Source organism: Chelonia mydas, chromosome 11 (assembly GCF_015237465.2).
Source record: "Chelonia mydas isolate rCheMyd1 chromosome 11, rCheMyd1.pri.v2, whole genome shotgun sequence".
Lineage (NCBI taxonomy): Eukaryota > Metazoa > Chordata > Testudines > Cheloniidae > Chelonia > Chelonia mydas.
The window spans coordinates 10073444-10090384 of record NC_051251.2 but is presented as its reverse complement, the minus strand read 5'-3'; the positions used below and the strand labels follow the sequence as shown (position 1 = coordinate 10090384).

The 16941-nt window shown below is 44.2% G+C and overlaps 1 protein-coding gene across 2 annotated transcripts in view; it reads right to left on the bottom strand.

Moving 5' to 3' along the window:
* SLC15A2 (solute carrier family 15 member 2) overlaps positions 1-16941 on the bottom strand; it is a 64831-nt gene that overhangs the window by 29603 nt on the left and 18287 nt on the right. For both annotated transcript variants that reach the window (XM_037913091.2, XM_007071887.4), the window contains 7 exons: positions 16531-16623; positions 15316-15415; positions 9124-9214; positions 5393-5470; positions 1500-1582; positions 754-840; positions 36-125 (listed from right to left, as the gene is read on the bottom strand). In XM_037913091.2, coding sequence (XP_037769019.1) covers positions 36-125; positions 754-840; positions 1500-1582; positions 5393-5470; positions 9124-9214; positions 15316-15415; positions 16531-16623 — 622 coding nt within the window. The remainder of the gene's footprint in view (positions 1-35; positions 126-753; positions 841-1499; positions 1583-5392; positions 5471-9123; positions 9215-15315; positions 15416-16530; positions 16624-16941) is intronic.

The following is a 16941-nucleotide window of genomic DNA, read 5'->3' as shown; positions in this document are numbered from 1 at the left end:
CTCAATAACCAGGTCTGTAATTTGTTATACTTTACCTGTTGATCAAAGAGGGCCCAGAACATTGGCAGTGGGATAAACAGGAAGAGAACTCGTGTCACCATTTTAATCTCATTGATCAGTTGCTTCTATTAAGAGAAACAAACAGAAAGATAAAATGGTGGGTGGAACAGCTAACCACAATTTCAGTCCCCATGTGTGAGGGTCCCTAATTAACTCCAAGGAATGGTGTGTCAAATATTTATCATACTTATACATGCTACTCCCACTATTTGCATTACAGAGAGCCTAGAGACTCCAGTCAGAATCAAAGTCCCATTGTACTTACACAGAGGTAGACATGGTCCAGGTCCTAAGGAGTTTAGAGTTTAGGAAGGCAAGTAATAAAGAGAGGCTGGGGGAAGAGACAATCAAATATACACAGTATTTATATACATAGGCCGTAAGAGATACTCATGTACTGGAGATGCTGTGTAGTGCTCAGTGCAGTGTGGCTTTTTAGTGTTGCGTTTGTTTTACATCTTGAAGTTCACTAATGTTAATTAATTTCAGTGTAAGGGGAAATTTCAGTGTTAATTTCAGTGTACGGGGAAATTCATCTGCACTGGTGATTGCTCAAAGGCTCAGACACACAGCTTGACAGAAGGTGTCCCTTTAAGGTTACCCTATTACAGCCCAAGAACCCAAGGCACCACACAGCCCATGCCAGATCACAGAACCAGACACTCAGTCACTTACATGTAAGTCATCACTTACTGAGTATTTTTCTGATGCCCAATCTAGCCAGTGTTCCCTCTTTGGAATCTGTCTGGAGCGATTTTTCAGCCGGTTTCTAATAGCAAACTAGAGGGAAGCGCAAATGAATAACAAGGGTAAACTTAAGTGTATGTCAACCAGTTAGACCATCTCCCTTATCCCATCTTGCATCCCCCCAATCCACGTAGAATTCCCAGATCAAAACTCCCCTCATCATTCTCAAACCTCCATAGTATGGTCTACGCAGCCACAGAAAAGATGCAGCCTTGGAGTCCTTGTGGCACCTTAGAGATTAACAAAGCTTGGTGGGGGAGTATGTGTACTACTGCTCTCTGCTGAACTAATCAACTTTAGAAAAAAGTTACAGAACATCAAAAAGAAAAATGAACCTGTGATTCGGCAACTCTGTGACTTTTCAGAATTTCCTCTCAGAGAGCGTAAGGGTCAGATTCTACCATCCTTACTTTGCAAGTCACCCCACTGACCTCAGGGGAATGTCTTGTGGAGTAAGGCATCATTCAGCATGAGGAAGGGTGTCAAAAATCTATCCCCAAATGAGTTCCCCTTCTTCACATCTCATCAGTGGCACCACCGAAAGCAGAACCCAGGAGTTCCTGGCTCCCAGATATCTCCAGATTACATTATTATATTAAAAAGGTACAACACTTACCCCAATGAAAATGTGCTTTTACAATGCTACAACCTGTGAACTGTGCATAAAAATGATGCGACAGAAACAAGCTCACCGCAATGCACTGGCAAACTTCGAATAAGACGTTCCCTCGTGGTGGAGTTTTTTTGTACATTCCACTTCCAGAAATAAACACAACTGTAAAACATTAGAATCCAAATCGGGAATTCTTCCCAGTGTCACATGGCTGTGAGCCTCCTCCTGCGCAGAGAACTCCCAGTGACTTCAATGGGAGTTGCACTCGCAGCAGGATTGGACCCAGGGTATATATAGCATAAAACAAACACATAAGCATCCATGCACCTCCCCTCACCCAGAATGTGAATATAACATGTCATTTAGATGTACTCAGTGGCACACACTGTATATAGGGAGATTTTCAAGGGCTCACAGGGCAGTTTGGCACCCAATCCCCCTTGGAGATCAATGGGGCACCAAACTCCTATGAAAAGAACGCCTTTGAAAAGAACCCCCACTTTACATGGTCTGAGGCAAAATTATAAACAGCCATGAACTAGGCAGGCCATTCATCCAGTTTTAAACTGGACAGTCCTCTCTTTGGTTGGTTTGTTGCCCGTCCAATAAGGAAATAAAACTGGACGCAGTTTTGTCCAGTATCAAATGGGTGGACACCATGGTGAAGAGCATACTGCTCCGCGACCACCAGCGTGTGCGTGAGAGGTCACACTGTCAGGAGTGGAGAAGCCTGCTCTTCAAAATGGCACCCACATGGTGCATACACAGCCCATGCCACTCCTGGAAGTTCCGGAATGTCTGGTATTCTGGGAATGGAAGAGTGGCCACTCTACCCTAAACCTGGGGGTTGCAATCTGAAATTCGATCCAGATCTAAACGTTGCATTTGGCCCTTATCTGCAAAACAGGCTGGGCCAAAAAAACCCACCCCAGTTATGAACACCTAGAACTCTGGCGAATGGAATCCAGATGTAAAACTGCATCCAAATTTTGCATCTCAAGTCCATTTCTAGCATGATCAGTCAATCCAAGTTGTTTTTTCATCGATTCCAAGGCCAAAAGAGAACACTGTGATCATCTAGTCTGGCCTCCTAGATAACACAGGCCATTGAACATCCCCCAAATAATTCCAAGAGCATATCTTTTCAAAAAAATCCAATCTGGATTTAAAAATTGTCGGTGATGCAGAATCCACCGCCACCTCTGGTAAAATTGTTCAGTGGTGCCCACTGGAGTTCACAGAGATCAGCTATGAGTATGATGGGATGGACAATTTGAAAGACCTTTCCCTGCCAAATCATTCTCCCCAAGCACCAGATATATGCACAGCAGAGCAGGCTTCCTAAAGTGTTTGTCTGAGATGGGGATATTCAGGATGAAGTATCTCAAATACCAAGGTTACCTTAATTACATGCATTGGCAAAATGCTGACAATTTTAATGGTGAGCTGGATCTCCCTTTTACATATGTGTAAAATGAAGCACAGAAATGGCTAAAAGCTTAAAAGACTTGCGCTGAGTCACAGATTCTGAAACGCATGGAGTCTTGATTTCTAATCCCCTGCTCTAGTCACTAGACAACACATGTAATGCAGCTTGTCAGGGGGTTAAGCTAGATGACCCTTGTGGTCCCTTCTAACCCTATGGTTCTATGATTTCCAGCTTTCCCTTGTAAGGAGTGTATATTCAGTGTCCTAACATGTTGCACCAGGACCCTGGACCCCATTTATTTTGACATTTTGTCAGCATGCTATGAATGCTGTAGTAGAACCATAGCAGAAAACAGATTTATAGTCAATTTGTGCCATGATACTGTACAATTTTTCCAAGTCAGTTTTCCCCAGGTACTGATACCCTGCTAGAAATACTTGGCATATACTTGTGTAGGAAACATCCAGTACGGTCTTAACCTGATAGGAACAAACCATGTAGGAAAATGGGAGGCTTCTCAGAGTGAGTGACCATGCACTCTTTGAAATCAATTGCTGTAACATTCATCGTTGGCTTATTATCCTTTTCTAGTGTCCTGTTCTGTTCTCTTTGCTGGAGGCTGTCCAGAAAGATGCCACGTCCATTATCTCTGGAAGAGCGAATTTCCAGGTCACTGATGTTACGGCTAAGCCAATATTTTTTGAAAACTGCATGACCCCTTGGACTGTTAATTAAACTAACAATCTGAAAGAGAACTCACACAATGCAGCGATGAAAATTCTTGAGTGCAGCATAATAAGGGGGATGAATGGGACTTGTTCTCAATAGTAGTTAACAATTTTAATAGTGAAACAAACAAGTCGGTGTTTCTGTTGCTCACTGAGGAATGGCAACAGAAACGCAGCCAGTATTTGCTATTTTATAAGGCCTATAAGAGGAATATGTGGGCGATAAGATAGTGGGGCGAAAGTGTGAGATTTGGGAAGCTGTGTAGTTACAGCTAGTGCCTGAGACTGAGGAATAGGAATGTACAGTATTATTACTGTAACATAATAGGCTAGAACAGTAATTGCGTGGGCAATTACAGCCAACCAAAGCAAGACAGCTCAGAATTACGGCAGTTTATCTAGTCTCGGTTAAATCCCCTGTGGGTATAAAGTTGAGATGCCCTGAGCTGCAAACTGTGTGAATTTGAGGTAGAAGCACTGTGATAAGCTTCCATCCCACACACTGGGGAGCCTACTGTGACAGATATGGTAATTTCCTGAAATATGTTTGGACTATCTTACTGTACGAAGTGTACGTATCATTGTGGGCCAGGGATTGTATGTAGTTCCCTGTGGGAGGGTGGCTGCAGCCCTTCCAGGAACTAAGAACAGTGTGTGTGGTGGGGGGTTGGCAAATTCACTCAGGTTGTAACATCCCCAAAGACCTACCACCACTGGAGAGGCTCGCATCTACTGGTTCAGACTGGATTCTCCAGAGTCCAGACAAAGAAAGGATCTTTGGATAAACAGCCTGAGTTTAAACTAACTCCGAGCTTTGTTTCTGATCCAGCAGACAGACAAGACCTTCTGTCCAAGGGGGCCCCCCAATCTTTCTTGGGAAGGGTTGGAAGAACTTTGGCCTACAGAGACCCCATAAGACTGATGGGGTGACCTCTGGTAAGCATCTAGGAACTTTTTTTAGATCTATGTTTTCACTGAAATGCTTTCACCTCAAGAATAAATGTGCTTGCTTAGAAAGAGCTAAGTGCTAATTTATAACAGCTGGCAATTCCACTGTTCATAGACTTCAGAAAGAAAGAAAAGTATAGACACCACCTAAATAGTATAGACTGTTTAGGCAGCCTGGCTTGCTGGAGATATCTCAGTGCAGGTAGGGAACTGTGCAACCTGGAAAAACCCCAGTCAGGAGGGAGAGAGACACAGGTCTCCACCCAAGACTGGTGACAGCTGAGGAGTCAGCAGCCTAGAGTGAGTACCCTTGGTGGACCACGAGGGGGAAATCCAGATGCAATTGCCCTGAACTGAGAGCCCTAGGACTGCAAATTGTGCAGGCCCCAGAGACCAAACTTGCTCAAGGACAATGTTGCAAACCACCGCACTGGGACATTTGCTTTGCAGCCTCTCGAAGCAGAATCATGTGAAGCCATCATATTTTGCGACACACCTCACAGCATCAGCAGACAAGTGTCACAACATGGCACATGCTGCAGAAAGGCCATGATGTGACAGCCGCTGATATATTTCACAATGTTTTCCACTGTTGTTCTGAACTGCTGTCTTATAGGACATAGCCAGGCCCCTCCTGTGAAAGTGACAACAGGTGGCAAGGCAACCCCTTGCATAGGGGGATTAGAGGAACAGAAGGAGATGTGGATTGTCCTGCCAGTGGGGTTCTGTGTGGGGGGTTTGACACTTCATTTGTTCTCTGTGGTGGGGGCGGGGAGGAGAGAAGGTGTACTGGGCAGTGAGAGTGGACAGCAACACTCTAAGCATCCTGAATGGAACATTCTAAGCATTGTGATTGTTTCCACTTACCCAGGGCTACAACCATGAGTGCTGCTGGGACACCGAAAGCCAAGGCATAGCAATCTCCTCCAAAGCATTTCACATCCCCTAAAAGAGAACGTCATAAAAGCATCTCATTTCACCATGTTTAAATTCAACCCATGCTCCCCACCCTGATGCCTCCACTGCGACCTCTGCTGAAGCAGTCGCCTCTCTCAGCTCTCCACTTGTGCCGCAGGTTTTGACATTGGGCACCGAACCCACTTAAAACAAGTGCCCTGGGGCTCCACTGATGGTGGCAGTTTGGAAGCAGGGCTGGCACAGCAACCTCTTCCAACTACAGCAACGGTGAAAGGGGCCAGTCCTCACCATGGTATGGTGATGAGCAGTAACAGATGCTGCATGGGGCAGAGAGTGCTACCACTTAAAGGAGTGAGTAGCAGCAGGGTAAGTGGAAGCAGGGGAGGGCCCCCTGAGTGGGTAAAAAGAGTTTCTACGTAAAAGAAACTGATCATTTTTAAAAAGAAAAGGAGGACTTGTGGCACCTTAGAGGCTAACAAATTTATTAGAGCATAAGCTTTCGTGAGCTACAGCTCACGTCATCGGATGAATGCAGTGGGAAATACAGTGGGGAGATTTTATATACACAGGTTTCAGAGTAACAGCCGTGTTAGTCTGTATTCGCAAAAAGAAAAGAAGGACTTGTGGCACCTTAGAGACTAACCAATTTATTTGAGCATGAGCTTTCGTGAGCTACAGCTCACTTCAAGTGAGCTGTAGCTCACGAAAGCTCATGCTCAAATAAATTGGTTAGTCTCTAAGGTGCCACAGGTCCTCCTTTTCTTTTTATATACACAGAGAACATGAAAAAATGGGTGTTACACACTGTAACAAGAGTGATCAGGAGAGGTGAGCTATTACCAGCAGGAGAGCAGGGTGGGGAATGGGGGGTGGGGAGGACCTTTTGTAGTGATAATCAAGGTGGGCCATTTCCAGCAGTTTACAAGAACAATAGGAGGGGAAATAAACAAGGGGAAATAGTTTTACTTTGTGTAATGACACATCCATTCCCAGTCTTTATTCAAGCCTTAGTTAATTATATCCAGTTTGCAAAATAATTCCAATTCAGCAGTCTCTCCTTATTTTAATGGGCCTGGGTAATCAGTACAGTGGTTCTCCACCATTTGGGGGCATCTTATCTCACTTCCATCACTGTAATCAGGAGTAGCTAGTGTGAAGCCATTGGTACACCAGGGTAAGTGAGATCACAGAATCAGACCCTAAGATTTCAGCTGTATGAACCAACGCCCTCTGTATCTTATTGACTTGTTTCCCCCCTGGCCCCAAGGAAAATAGCCTGCTCCAAACCCCAGTCCTGTGATAACTCATAATGAAAGTAGCATTGTGAGAATGGGGATTGGAGCAGTTCAAGCTACAGTACAGTGTGGGAACATAGCACAGGGTTGTGCCATGACCCAGCACAGCTCCATTCCTGTGGGTGCCTGGAGAGCCAGTCCCAAACAGAGATCCAGTAGTATGGTCTGCATTCCAGTGGTTAGAAACTACTGCTATTCATACACTCAGTAGTAGTAAATAAATGTGGTTTAAAAACCCACATAGCGAAAGCAAAACAGGAAACCATCTAGCAAAACCTCCGGTCATTACTTTGTATTATTCATATGCAAAGACACGGTCAGTTTCAGAGTAGTGTGTGTCTATCATTTATCTGGCCACTTTCCAAAGAATTAGCTGAAATCCAATAAACCAAACCGTGACACTTTAACATGTACATTTAACTTCTGACATACAGCATGGGCAGAAACGGTTGGATTTTGCCATCTAAATCCACATGTTTCACATGGAGCTGCCAAGTTTCAAAGGAATTGCTTCTCTTTCTCTCCTCCAGGAATCGCAGAAAATAATTTTAAAATCTAAACCTCCCTTTCTACTCTCACCCTCCAGTTTGGTGTGGTTATTGGTTTGATGTTCCACTGCACTGACACAGAGTAAAAGTTTTAAGGGAACTGGATTTTCATCCTCCCACAGAACAAATTTAGCAACAGCCTCTTAGCACCAAAATGTTGACACAGGTGTGTGTGTGTGAGAGGGAGATGTAGTCTGTCTTTTGCTGTGTGCTTTGGCACAAATACAGTGGACACACATACCTCTAGCTCCAGGAAACAAGCAGGATATTAAAATAATCACTCAGAAGAAAACCTTCTGGAAGATGTCAGAGAAAAAAACGCTGTTGAATGTGCCAGGTACCTCAATTTACGGGACACTGCCCTCTTCTCTGTATGTTTGGATATTTATAGGTAGGGCCCTACCAAATTCACAGTCCATTTTGGCCAATTTCATAATCATAGGATTTTAAAAATTGTAAATTTCATGGTTTCAGCTATTTACTTCTGAAATTTCACAGTGTTGTCATTGTAGGGGTCCTGACCCAAAAGTCACTGTGGGGGGGGAGGGGGTGTCTCAGGATTATTGGGAAGGGGGGGTTGCTTCTGCACTGCTGCTCGTGGCAGCGTTGCCTTCAGAGCTGGGCCGCTGGAGAGCGGCGGCTGCTGGCCGGGAGCTGAGCTCTGAAGGCAGCGCTGCCGCCAGCAGCAGCGCAGGAGTCAGGATGGCAGGGTACGGTATTGACACTGTTATTTCTGCCTTGTTGCCCGCAGAGCTGAGCCCTCAGCCAGCACTGCTCACTCTCCAGCGGCCCGGCTCTGAAGGCAGCAGTGCAGAAGTAAAGGGTGTCATGGTATGGCGTTGCCGCCCTTACTTCTGCGCTGCTGCGGGGCGCTGCCTTCAGAGCTGGGCCCCTGGCCAACAGCCGCTGCTGTCCGGACGCCCCGCTCTGTAGGCAGCACAGAAGTAAGGGGGGCAATACCTCACCCCCCTGAAATAACCTTGTGACCCCCTGCAACTCCCTTTTAGGTCAGGATCCCCGATTTGAGAAACACTGGTCTCCCCTGTGAAAGCTGTAGAGTATAGGGTAAAAGCACACAAAAGACCAGATTTCATGGTGGGAGACCAGATTTCACGGTCCGTGACACGTTTTTCATGGCCGTAAATTTGGTAGGGCCCTATTTATAGAGTGCCAACCACTGAGGTGTTCAGGCACTGAAATACAATGAAGTAAGTGCTGCAAGAGTCAGAACAAAAATGGGTTCTGCACAGTGGGTGGAATGCAAAATAGGCCTTAAGTGGGACAGAGGCCCTGTGCGGGTCCTCAAGACAAGCCACTCTAGGCCATGATCTGCAACCTGATCCATGCAGGTTGACCCTTATGCCTGTCCAGAGTCCCACTGAAGCGAGTGGGGCTCTGGCATGAGAACAGGGTTCAGTTTGCAGAATTGGAGCCCTAGGCAGCCCTGCTAAAGTAACCCAGAATTAAAGCCTACAAGGAGTAGGGTCAGATCAATCATTATCAATGTGTTACCTATGGGCCGCAGAACATGCCAATCCCACATTGGCAGGGAGACGGCCTGATGGGTCTTCTCCAGCTCTAAATTTTTGATTCTATGTCTCAGGCTGGCTTCAAAGAAAATAAATGCAGCCTGTAGCATGGTATGTCTGACTCTTCTGCTAGTTTCCATAAACCTGTTATGCAGCTACAGCAGGATTAACAAGGCGTAAATACAACCCACTGGTCGCTCAGAAGATAACGTAATCTCGGACAGTCAATCATCATGAGATCCTGACCATCCACAGCAGAACAGTCACAGTGCAGGTAATTTAGTGGTTCATTCTCCATCAACACTGACCTCTCAATACAGGAGTAACAAATGTGGAGATCAAACTTCCCGCATTAATAGCTAGATAGAAGACTGAAAAGAATTTGTTCCTTTCGTAGGCCTAAAATGAGATAAGGCAACATCAGTATCATGGACAAAGCACAGCATTGGATTTGCAAATGGAACACTATCAATTCTCTTGTTCGGAGGGCTGGGTTAATATTGACACATGGTGCATAAAATGCAAGCTAAAAGCAGGCAAACCAGCTTGCTTTTAGGTGATGGCATAGGCTCACACAAATCAGTTCATGTTACTGAAAAGCACTTCGGGTCTCTTGGCATTTTGGTGGAAAAGCTGCTGCTCTGTATCTGTCAGGAAGTTGGAGGGGGAAAGTGTTTACTTATTCAGAACAAGTAGCTTGATTCAGATTCACTGTCACCTAATTCAATCCAATTTGGCAGCGCTTGACAGCTTGTCATTTGTTCCCACGTCCTGGCTTTTTTTCTTCCTAAATAGAAACAGAAACCTATGCATTTTGAGGAGCTTGTAATGACAGCACAAATGAAAGAGTGTGTGAGAGAGACTGATCTGCTGGACGGTCTGGGAGGAGAAGCTAAGAATAACGAAACTGAGTGTTGTGATGATTTAACCAGCCCCAAACAAATAGGATCTATTCTGCAAAGCAAATTATGCAGGCCCAGTGAAACTCCTGTGAGGAAGAAAGGGCCTGAGGATAGGTCCCCTGGTGAGAGTCAACAGTGCAATATTCAGTTATTAATAAACCCCGTAAAAAGAACTCAATCAAATCATTCTTCTTTCCAGTCACTTAGGGCAACACACCCTCTGTAAAAAGAAAAGGAGGACTTGTGGCACCTTAGAGACTAACAAATTTATTAGAGCATAAGCTTTCGTGAGCTACCCTCTGTCTGATTCATGCTTTAGCAATGGTAAGGATCAAGTATTTCCATGTTAATTTTGATCCGCTTAGTAGGGGGAACCTCCTGCTAAGAGTGGTCCCTCCTCACACTTGCTGGCCATGCTAGCTTTTGCCATATGTCCAATGGGATGCACAGGGGGTATAGGGTTGGGGTCAGCCAACAGAAGTCACATTTGCCCTGTGTGTGTGTAGCCCCCCTCCCCCTCCCACACCAGGCACAGGGGAGACAAATAGGGTTTCTTCTATCTCTCATTCCCCTCCGCTCCTCAGGCAGAGCCATACACACACATGAAAGGTATATATTTCTGCCTCTGTAAAAGTCAAACCAGGAATCACATGTTGGGCCCAATTAAGATGCTGAGTGCCTTCTTCTGAGATGCTGAACATCTCACCTCCGAGGGTCAGATCCCTCCATATATCAGCGTTCTGCAGATACTTCCGGTTGGCTCAGAGCATGGATCAAAAGCTCTTCCAGACGCTAACCAAAAAGTGGTACTGGAATCCTCTGGATTTTTCACCATGTAACTGGAAAGACCTCTGGGCACTGGAGCTGGTGGAATTACACTGGGAAAGTTGATTTTCTCCAAGGTCTTCATAAATGAAGTGTGTGTGCGACCAGCTCTCTTCAATACAAAACAGAGGGTGAAGATGTGCACAGAGGAGGAAATTTTCCCAAGTGTCTGTGTCATTTGGCTCTCAATGGGGTCTATGTCACTTAGACACTTTGGAAAAGTCAGTTCAGGCCCAGGGCATCCAGAAAGGCACAATTTGAACTAACTGGTCATAGCAAGGCACTAACATTTTCCTTTATGAGAAATGCGCCTAAACTGTAGTGTCTAGGAGGCTTTTTTCCCCACTCAGACACAGCAATGTAATCTACAAAGCACAGCAAAGAATGTACATAGGGAGCTAGGTTATACTAGTGAAAGGGTGGATGGCCTTGTGATTCAGCACTGAAGGGGGGCTTGGCAGCTCTAGCGGGCTCTGGAAGGGACTATCTGTGTGACCTGGGGCAAGCCAATTTGGGCCTCAGTACATAGTGGAGGATCAAGCCCCAATCCTCAAAAGTATTTAGGCACTTAACTGCCATGGGAGTTAGGCACCTAAATATAATTAAAGATATGGGCCTGAGTTCCCGACAGACAGATGGTTGCAGCCCCTTGATTCTCAACTACCTGGCCCCAATGTAACAAAGCTAAAGGGGGGGCAGCGTTAACTCAAGCCCTTGGGAGAAGGTCCCTCAGGGATCTCTGCCAATGGAGAAGGAGTGGTAGTGCAGCCTTGCTTTGCCTCACCCCTTTTCCACCTCAGACCCTTGGTCCCCTGATGCAACAGAAAACTGCTGTGGTAGGTGAGGCTGGGACAGGACTGGGGGAGCTCACACAGGGGGTTCCTTACACACTCATGCAAAGTGGGTGCTTGGGGGACAGAGGGAACAGTCAGGGTGGTACCAGCAGGTCTGCTACTATGTGGCTTCACCAACCATTGCTACCCTCAGAGGAGTCATGGAGGCTACTGCAGTCTGTGCGGGGAAGGTGCTTTGGTCTCTGGCCTCTGCAGTGAAGTGAAGAAAGTGAAGAGCTGGACTGTTCACTGATCTCCTGGATTTGGCCCCTACAGAAGGTTTAGGCCTTGTCAGTGCCAGCCAATCTAGCCTGCATATTATTAGTGAACGGGTTATCTAGGACCAAGGCCCAATGAACCTTTAGTCAGATACTGTCTGCATAGTTCACTTCTTTGGTTAATGGTAAACAGTTCCGGGGCTATTAAGTCCATATCTCTATTTTTATCTCTAGCTATCTATTTCAGTTAGCTAATAATCTTCACTGCCAGTCTATATAGTTAAAATATTACACTTTTCTAGCCACCCTACCCCGTGAGGTATTTTTTATCGTTACAAGGGGCTGAGGGACTTAGCACTGATCCACCCCAATAGCAGGCTACACTTTTACAACGGGATAAAATGGGGTGGAAGATTACTCCTCTGCCCGCTTCGGTTCTATCTAAGTTCTCATACCACATCTCTAACCCTTGGTATTTGAATGCCACTGCATTTTTTATTTGCTTAGCAGGATTCAAATCCATGACCTTTGACATCATAAAACGGCTGAGCCATGGAGCCCTCTGGATGAGAGAGTTTAGTCTGGTCTCCTCTTTCACTTTCCAGTATGCAAAGGGTAGCTTGAAAGGAACAGCCAAAGAAAGCTCACTTGGGCCCTGCTGGTTCTGAACACAAAATATTGCATTGAATAAACTGGTTCCCCGGGGAAATTAAGAGCATTGGTAGCAGTGACAGTTTAGGCTTTGAAAGAGGAGCTAAGAGCAATTTTAACAAATACAAATAACACTCACCTCATTGTGGCCTGGTTTCTCAGAGAGAACCTCTGTGAAATTAGTAAGGCACTTTGCGATGCTTGGATGTTAATGAAAGGGGGTAGAACTGTGTCTTTAGATATAACAGGGTGAAATCAAATAGACTGAATAGCAGAGAAAATATCTTAATGGTGAGATCTCTTTGATCCTACAAGAGTCTCCCAAAAGAAGTGTGAAAGACCATTTGCTTGAAGCATTTAAAAAGTGAGACTGAAGAAAGCTCTAGGAAATATATAGGATATATAACCCTGCACAGGCAGGTGGGTGAACAAAATGACCTTATGGTCTTTCCATGTGTAATATATATAATGTCTACTAGATTAGCAAAAAAGGTTAACATTAATACTTTTAATTTATATAGCACAGAAGTAGAAGTACCTTACAAGTACCTGCAATTTAAACCCTCACAAAACCCTTGAAAAAAACCTTAACAGATAGGTAAACTGAGGCACAGAGTGGTTTAGTATCTTGCCCAAAATCACCTTTGTACCTGAAACAGGAGTAGACCGCAGGAGTCCTGGCCCTCAATTCCTTGCTCTACCCATCAGGTAGGAATTGTGCTTCTTGCACATGATATTGCAAACAGATTGGTCTTTGTAATAACATGATTATTTTACCAGCACATTGCTATTTTTTTTAAAGAGAATGGTGATTTGTAAAGAATTTTGGTCATTTCATTTCACACATTTACAGATTTCAACTACTTCAGAAAATGATCTGAATGCCAGAAGTGTGAATATAGAAAATGACCTAGCAATTTTTATATTGCACTCATTAGAAAAAGATATCCATCCTTGCTTTATTAATCTTTGCAGCACACATACGTTTATATCATCATTTGGATTAGCTAATTCTGAAAAAGGTACCATTCACGATAATCCTGATCTCCCTAGCAACAGGAAAATAAAGAAACAAAGAAACGGTTTTCAGTATTATACAAAGCATAGCACATTGTTTGAAAGCAGCTCTGGCCCTTAATTAATATGCACAGAAGCTTTTGCATTTGCACAAAATCTTGCCAATATAATTTGGTTCAGCCATATTTAGCCTGGACGACCAACTCTACAGACAAAGATGCTTGGAAAGGAAATTTCCTGCAAATAAATCCTTTTTGTGTGTGTGTGTTCTAAAGATGCAGCTCTGAACCAGTGGCCACTATCATTGTTCATGGAACCACTGCTTGAAACATGACAGGTCCAAGGACAATTATATTTATAAAGTTCTTTGAAGAAAACAAGTGTTCAGTATTAGGGATTAAATTCAGGCTTGTTGTAAGCAGCTGACACTCTACTGACATCAGTGCAGTTGTGCCCAAATGTACCGCAGAATTGAATTTGTCTCTAGATAAGAAACTTTTCAGTGTCCCCATGAGGTAATTAAAGGAAGGTTATTTATCAGAGTTACAGGAGCACTCTGGTTATATGGTCTCCACAGGTCCTAACTTGGATAAGTAGGGATCTGCAGAGGCAGTTTTATGTATGTAGAAATATTATTATCTCCACCATTTTACATATAGAGAAACTAAATCAGTGATCTTAAGTACTTGCTGAAGGTCACAGGAGTCAGTACATCTGGGAGGGAACCAGAATTTTTATTTTGCAGGGAATTTCATGATTTTAAAATTTCTCCCATTCCAAAATGGGGAGGAGGATCTAAATTGCCCCAAAATGGAATTCTGGGCGGGGGGGAACAAAACATTTCATTCCAACAAAATCAGAAAGTTTTGTTGCTATTTTGACATTTTAAATTTTATATTCTATGATATAATAGAAAACTTTTTACAAATGAAACACAAAGTTTCAAAATGGAACGTGAAAATGTCAATTCTGTAAAATTGCCACAAAAAGCATTTAAGTTCAAGTCAATTTGACATTAATCTGAGCCTGCCTGATCTGCTTTGGTGCCTCATGGGAGTTGTAATTCGGGTGCATCATGCCCCTGTTCTCCTCTATGGGCTGGGCTCCCTGGCTGGACTACATATCCGATGATGCACTGGTCTCCCCTCTGGCTGAGCCATTTTGGTGTATCATGGGACGTGCAGTCTGGCTAGAGAGCCCAGCCCACAGGGGAGAATGGGGGCATGAAGCACCTGGACTACAGTGCTCATGAGGCACTACAATAGCTAAGCTAAAATGAAACATTGTGCTATTTCCAAATTGAAATTTTTCAGAACTTTCTGTTCTGTGAAAAATTTAGACATTTTGACTTTTTACCCTGATTTGGTTCTAAAACAAATGTCGACGTATTGGAATTATCCATAGGATAGAAATTCTGATTTCTAATCAGCTCTAATAAACAGGGAAGCAATTGGCTGGATAGAAGACTTCAATGAACACCTAGGATCTTCAGTCAGTGGTGCTGGTGATGTGGTAGGTAGCGCTCTCCTGTCTGGCTCTGTACTGAACCAGTGTTGCTAAGGGTCACAAAGACAATGAAAGTGCTGCCTTTTGGATAAGATATAAAGCTGAGGTGCTCACTACTTGTGGTCATTAAAGAGGCAATTTCACACATATAGAGGTGACAATTTTGGTGTCTTCCAACTCAGGAAATAATCTGTCTACCTAATACTTCCCTGTGCCTCAGTTTTAATCAAATATAATATTTTTCTTTACTTACTGCCCCAAAATTATTATTTTGTGTTGCAACATGTTAGTGACAGAGTTACTGAGTTGGCTCAGAGACAGCTGCAGTTCAGTGGTGACTGAAGCTTTACCTCTCTCAAGGCTGTTGTGAGGGCCCATTAATTAATGTTTGTGAAGTGCTTTGAGATTCAAGACGGAACTGTGAAGTTCTATCATCTCTCTTTCCCAAGGCAGAGCATGCGATCATTTGATTGCAGTTGGATCACGTCATATACCTCCCCATACATTAATACACCAGACACTGCATAGTTTAGAAAATAAAATCTTACATGTTCTTCTTCAAACTGGTCCCCACCAAAGGCAGCCACACAGGGTTTGATACCTCCCGTTCCAAGAGCAATCAAACCCAGGCCAAGCATGGACAGAACCCTTCAAACAGAGATGAAAAACTTCAGCACCACAGAACCCCTTTAGGATAAAGCAGAGCGCTCTAGCTACATCTTAAACTAGATGTGTCATTTATTAATCTACACATCGACTGTGAGTGAAGAGCAAGCTGAGATGGGCTAGTTATAGGAACAAAAGAATTATCCCCAATCCCATTCCAAACCATCACAACATAAACCGAACCATTGTTTTTGGAGTGTTGGATACATTCAATTAACTTTGTTGTTTTCTTGCATTTCTGCGCATTGGCCAGGCATAAAAGTGGAAGTGCAGAGGTGCATGAGAAAGTCGGTCTCTGGCCCAGCTGGGAGCCGGAAGTACCAGAGGTCAAGAGAGAGGGTGAACCTTTTCTTGTAAGATTTCCTGTCCAGATTTGCCAGCAATACAGATTTGGATCAGCATCACTTTTGGGTGCTCTCTGCACCCAAACTCCTAACCTAGTGAGATCCGTCCATTGCTAACTAGTGGCCTCCCAAATAGCACAGTGGCCTCCCAAAATGCTTCCCAACTAGCATGAGAATACACGGAGCTGGGCGGGCCCAGGGAACTTAGAAAGGTGTCTAGTAAATGTGATGTAGTTTTGCCTGGTTGTACACATTTTCTGAGCTGTGCCCAGCTAGACAAAAATACTGGCACTTTATCAGACATGCTAAGAAGCGAGTTGGGGAACTGTACTGGGGAGAAGACTGACTGAAGCTCTGGAGGCAGAGAGGGGAGATGCACTAAAGAACAGATAGGTTCCTTGTGGTCCTGCCAGTCTGTTTTGGAAATATGCTCGAACTGGTGATTTCATGCTCCACTGACAGACACACACAAAGTTGTTTGCACTTTCCCTAAACTTCACCCACATCATTCTGCCTGACGTTGTCTTAGCAGGTCTCGAGACTGGCCATGATTTCTAGCACAAGTTATCCGCTTGGTTTACGATTATGAAGCTGCGTAAACTGCAGGATGTATATGAATAAAAGCATGTTGTGAAAATCCCCAAGGCTGATAACCTGACAAAGGGAAGACACTATTAGAGATGCCTATTTGGGTGCTGTATAAATGAATAACCATAATAATGTATCAAAACACCAGTTCCAAGACTTACTTACACATGAACAACCTGGTTTCCCACAGTTGGTATCGCACCGACAGACTTTATCACATGCCCAATCACATAAACAATGGAGAGGTAGATGATTGTCCTGAGAAGAAAGAAAACAGTAGCAGGTGAATACTGTCAGGTAATTTTGACCTGCGAGCAGAATGCATATCTGCATTTCCTGATACAGTGGGATTGCTTGGCATTCGCACTGGTAACTGGCCAGTCCATAGCACTGGCAGCTCCCAGGCCTGTAACTCCTGTGTCTGCATTGAAAGTGTCATAGGAAAGAGAGAGGCAAATAGGTTCAGATGGTGGGGTTAAAATTAACAGAGAGGGACAGACATTGCTTTGTGCACATGTAGATCTCCAGGTGGCATTAACTAACCATGTTCCAGTTCAAAATACTGTTTTAGGTGGG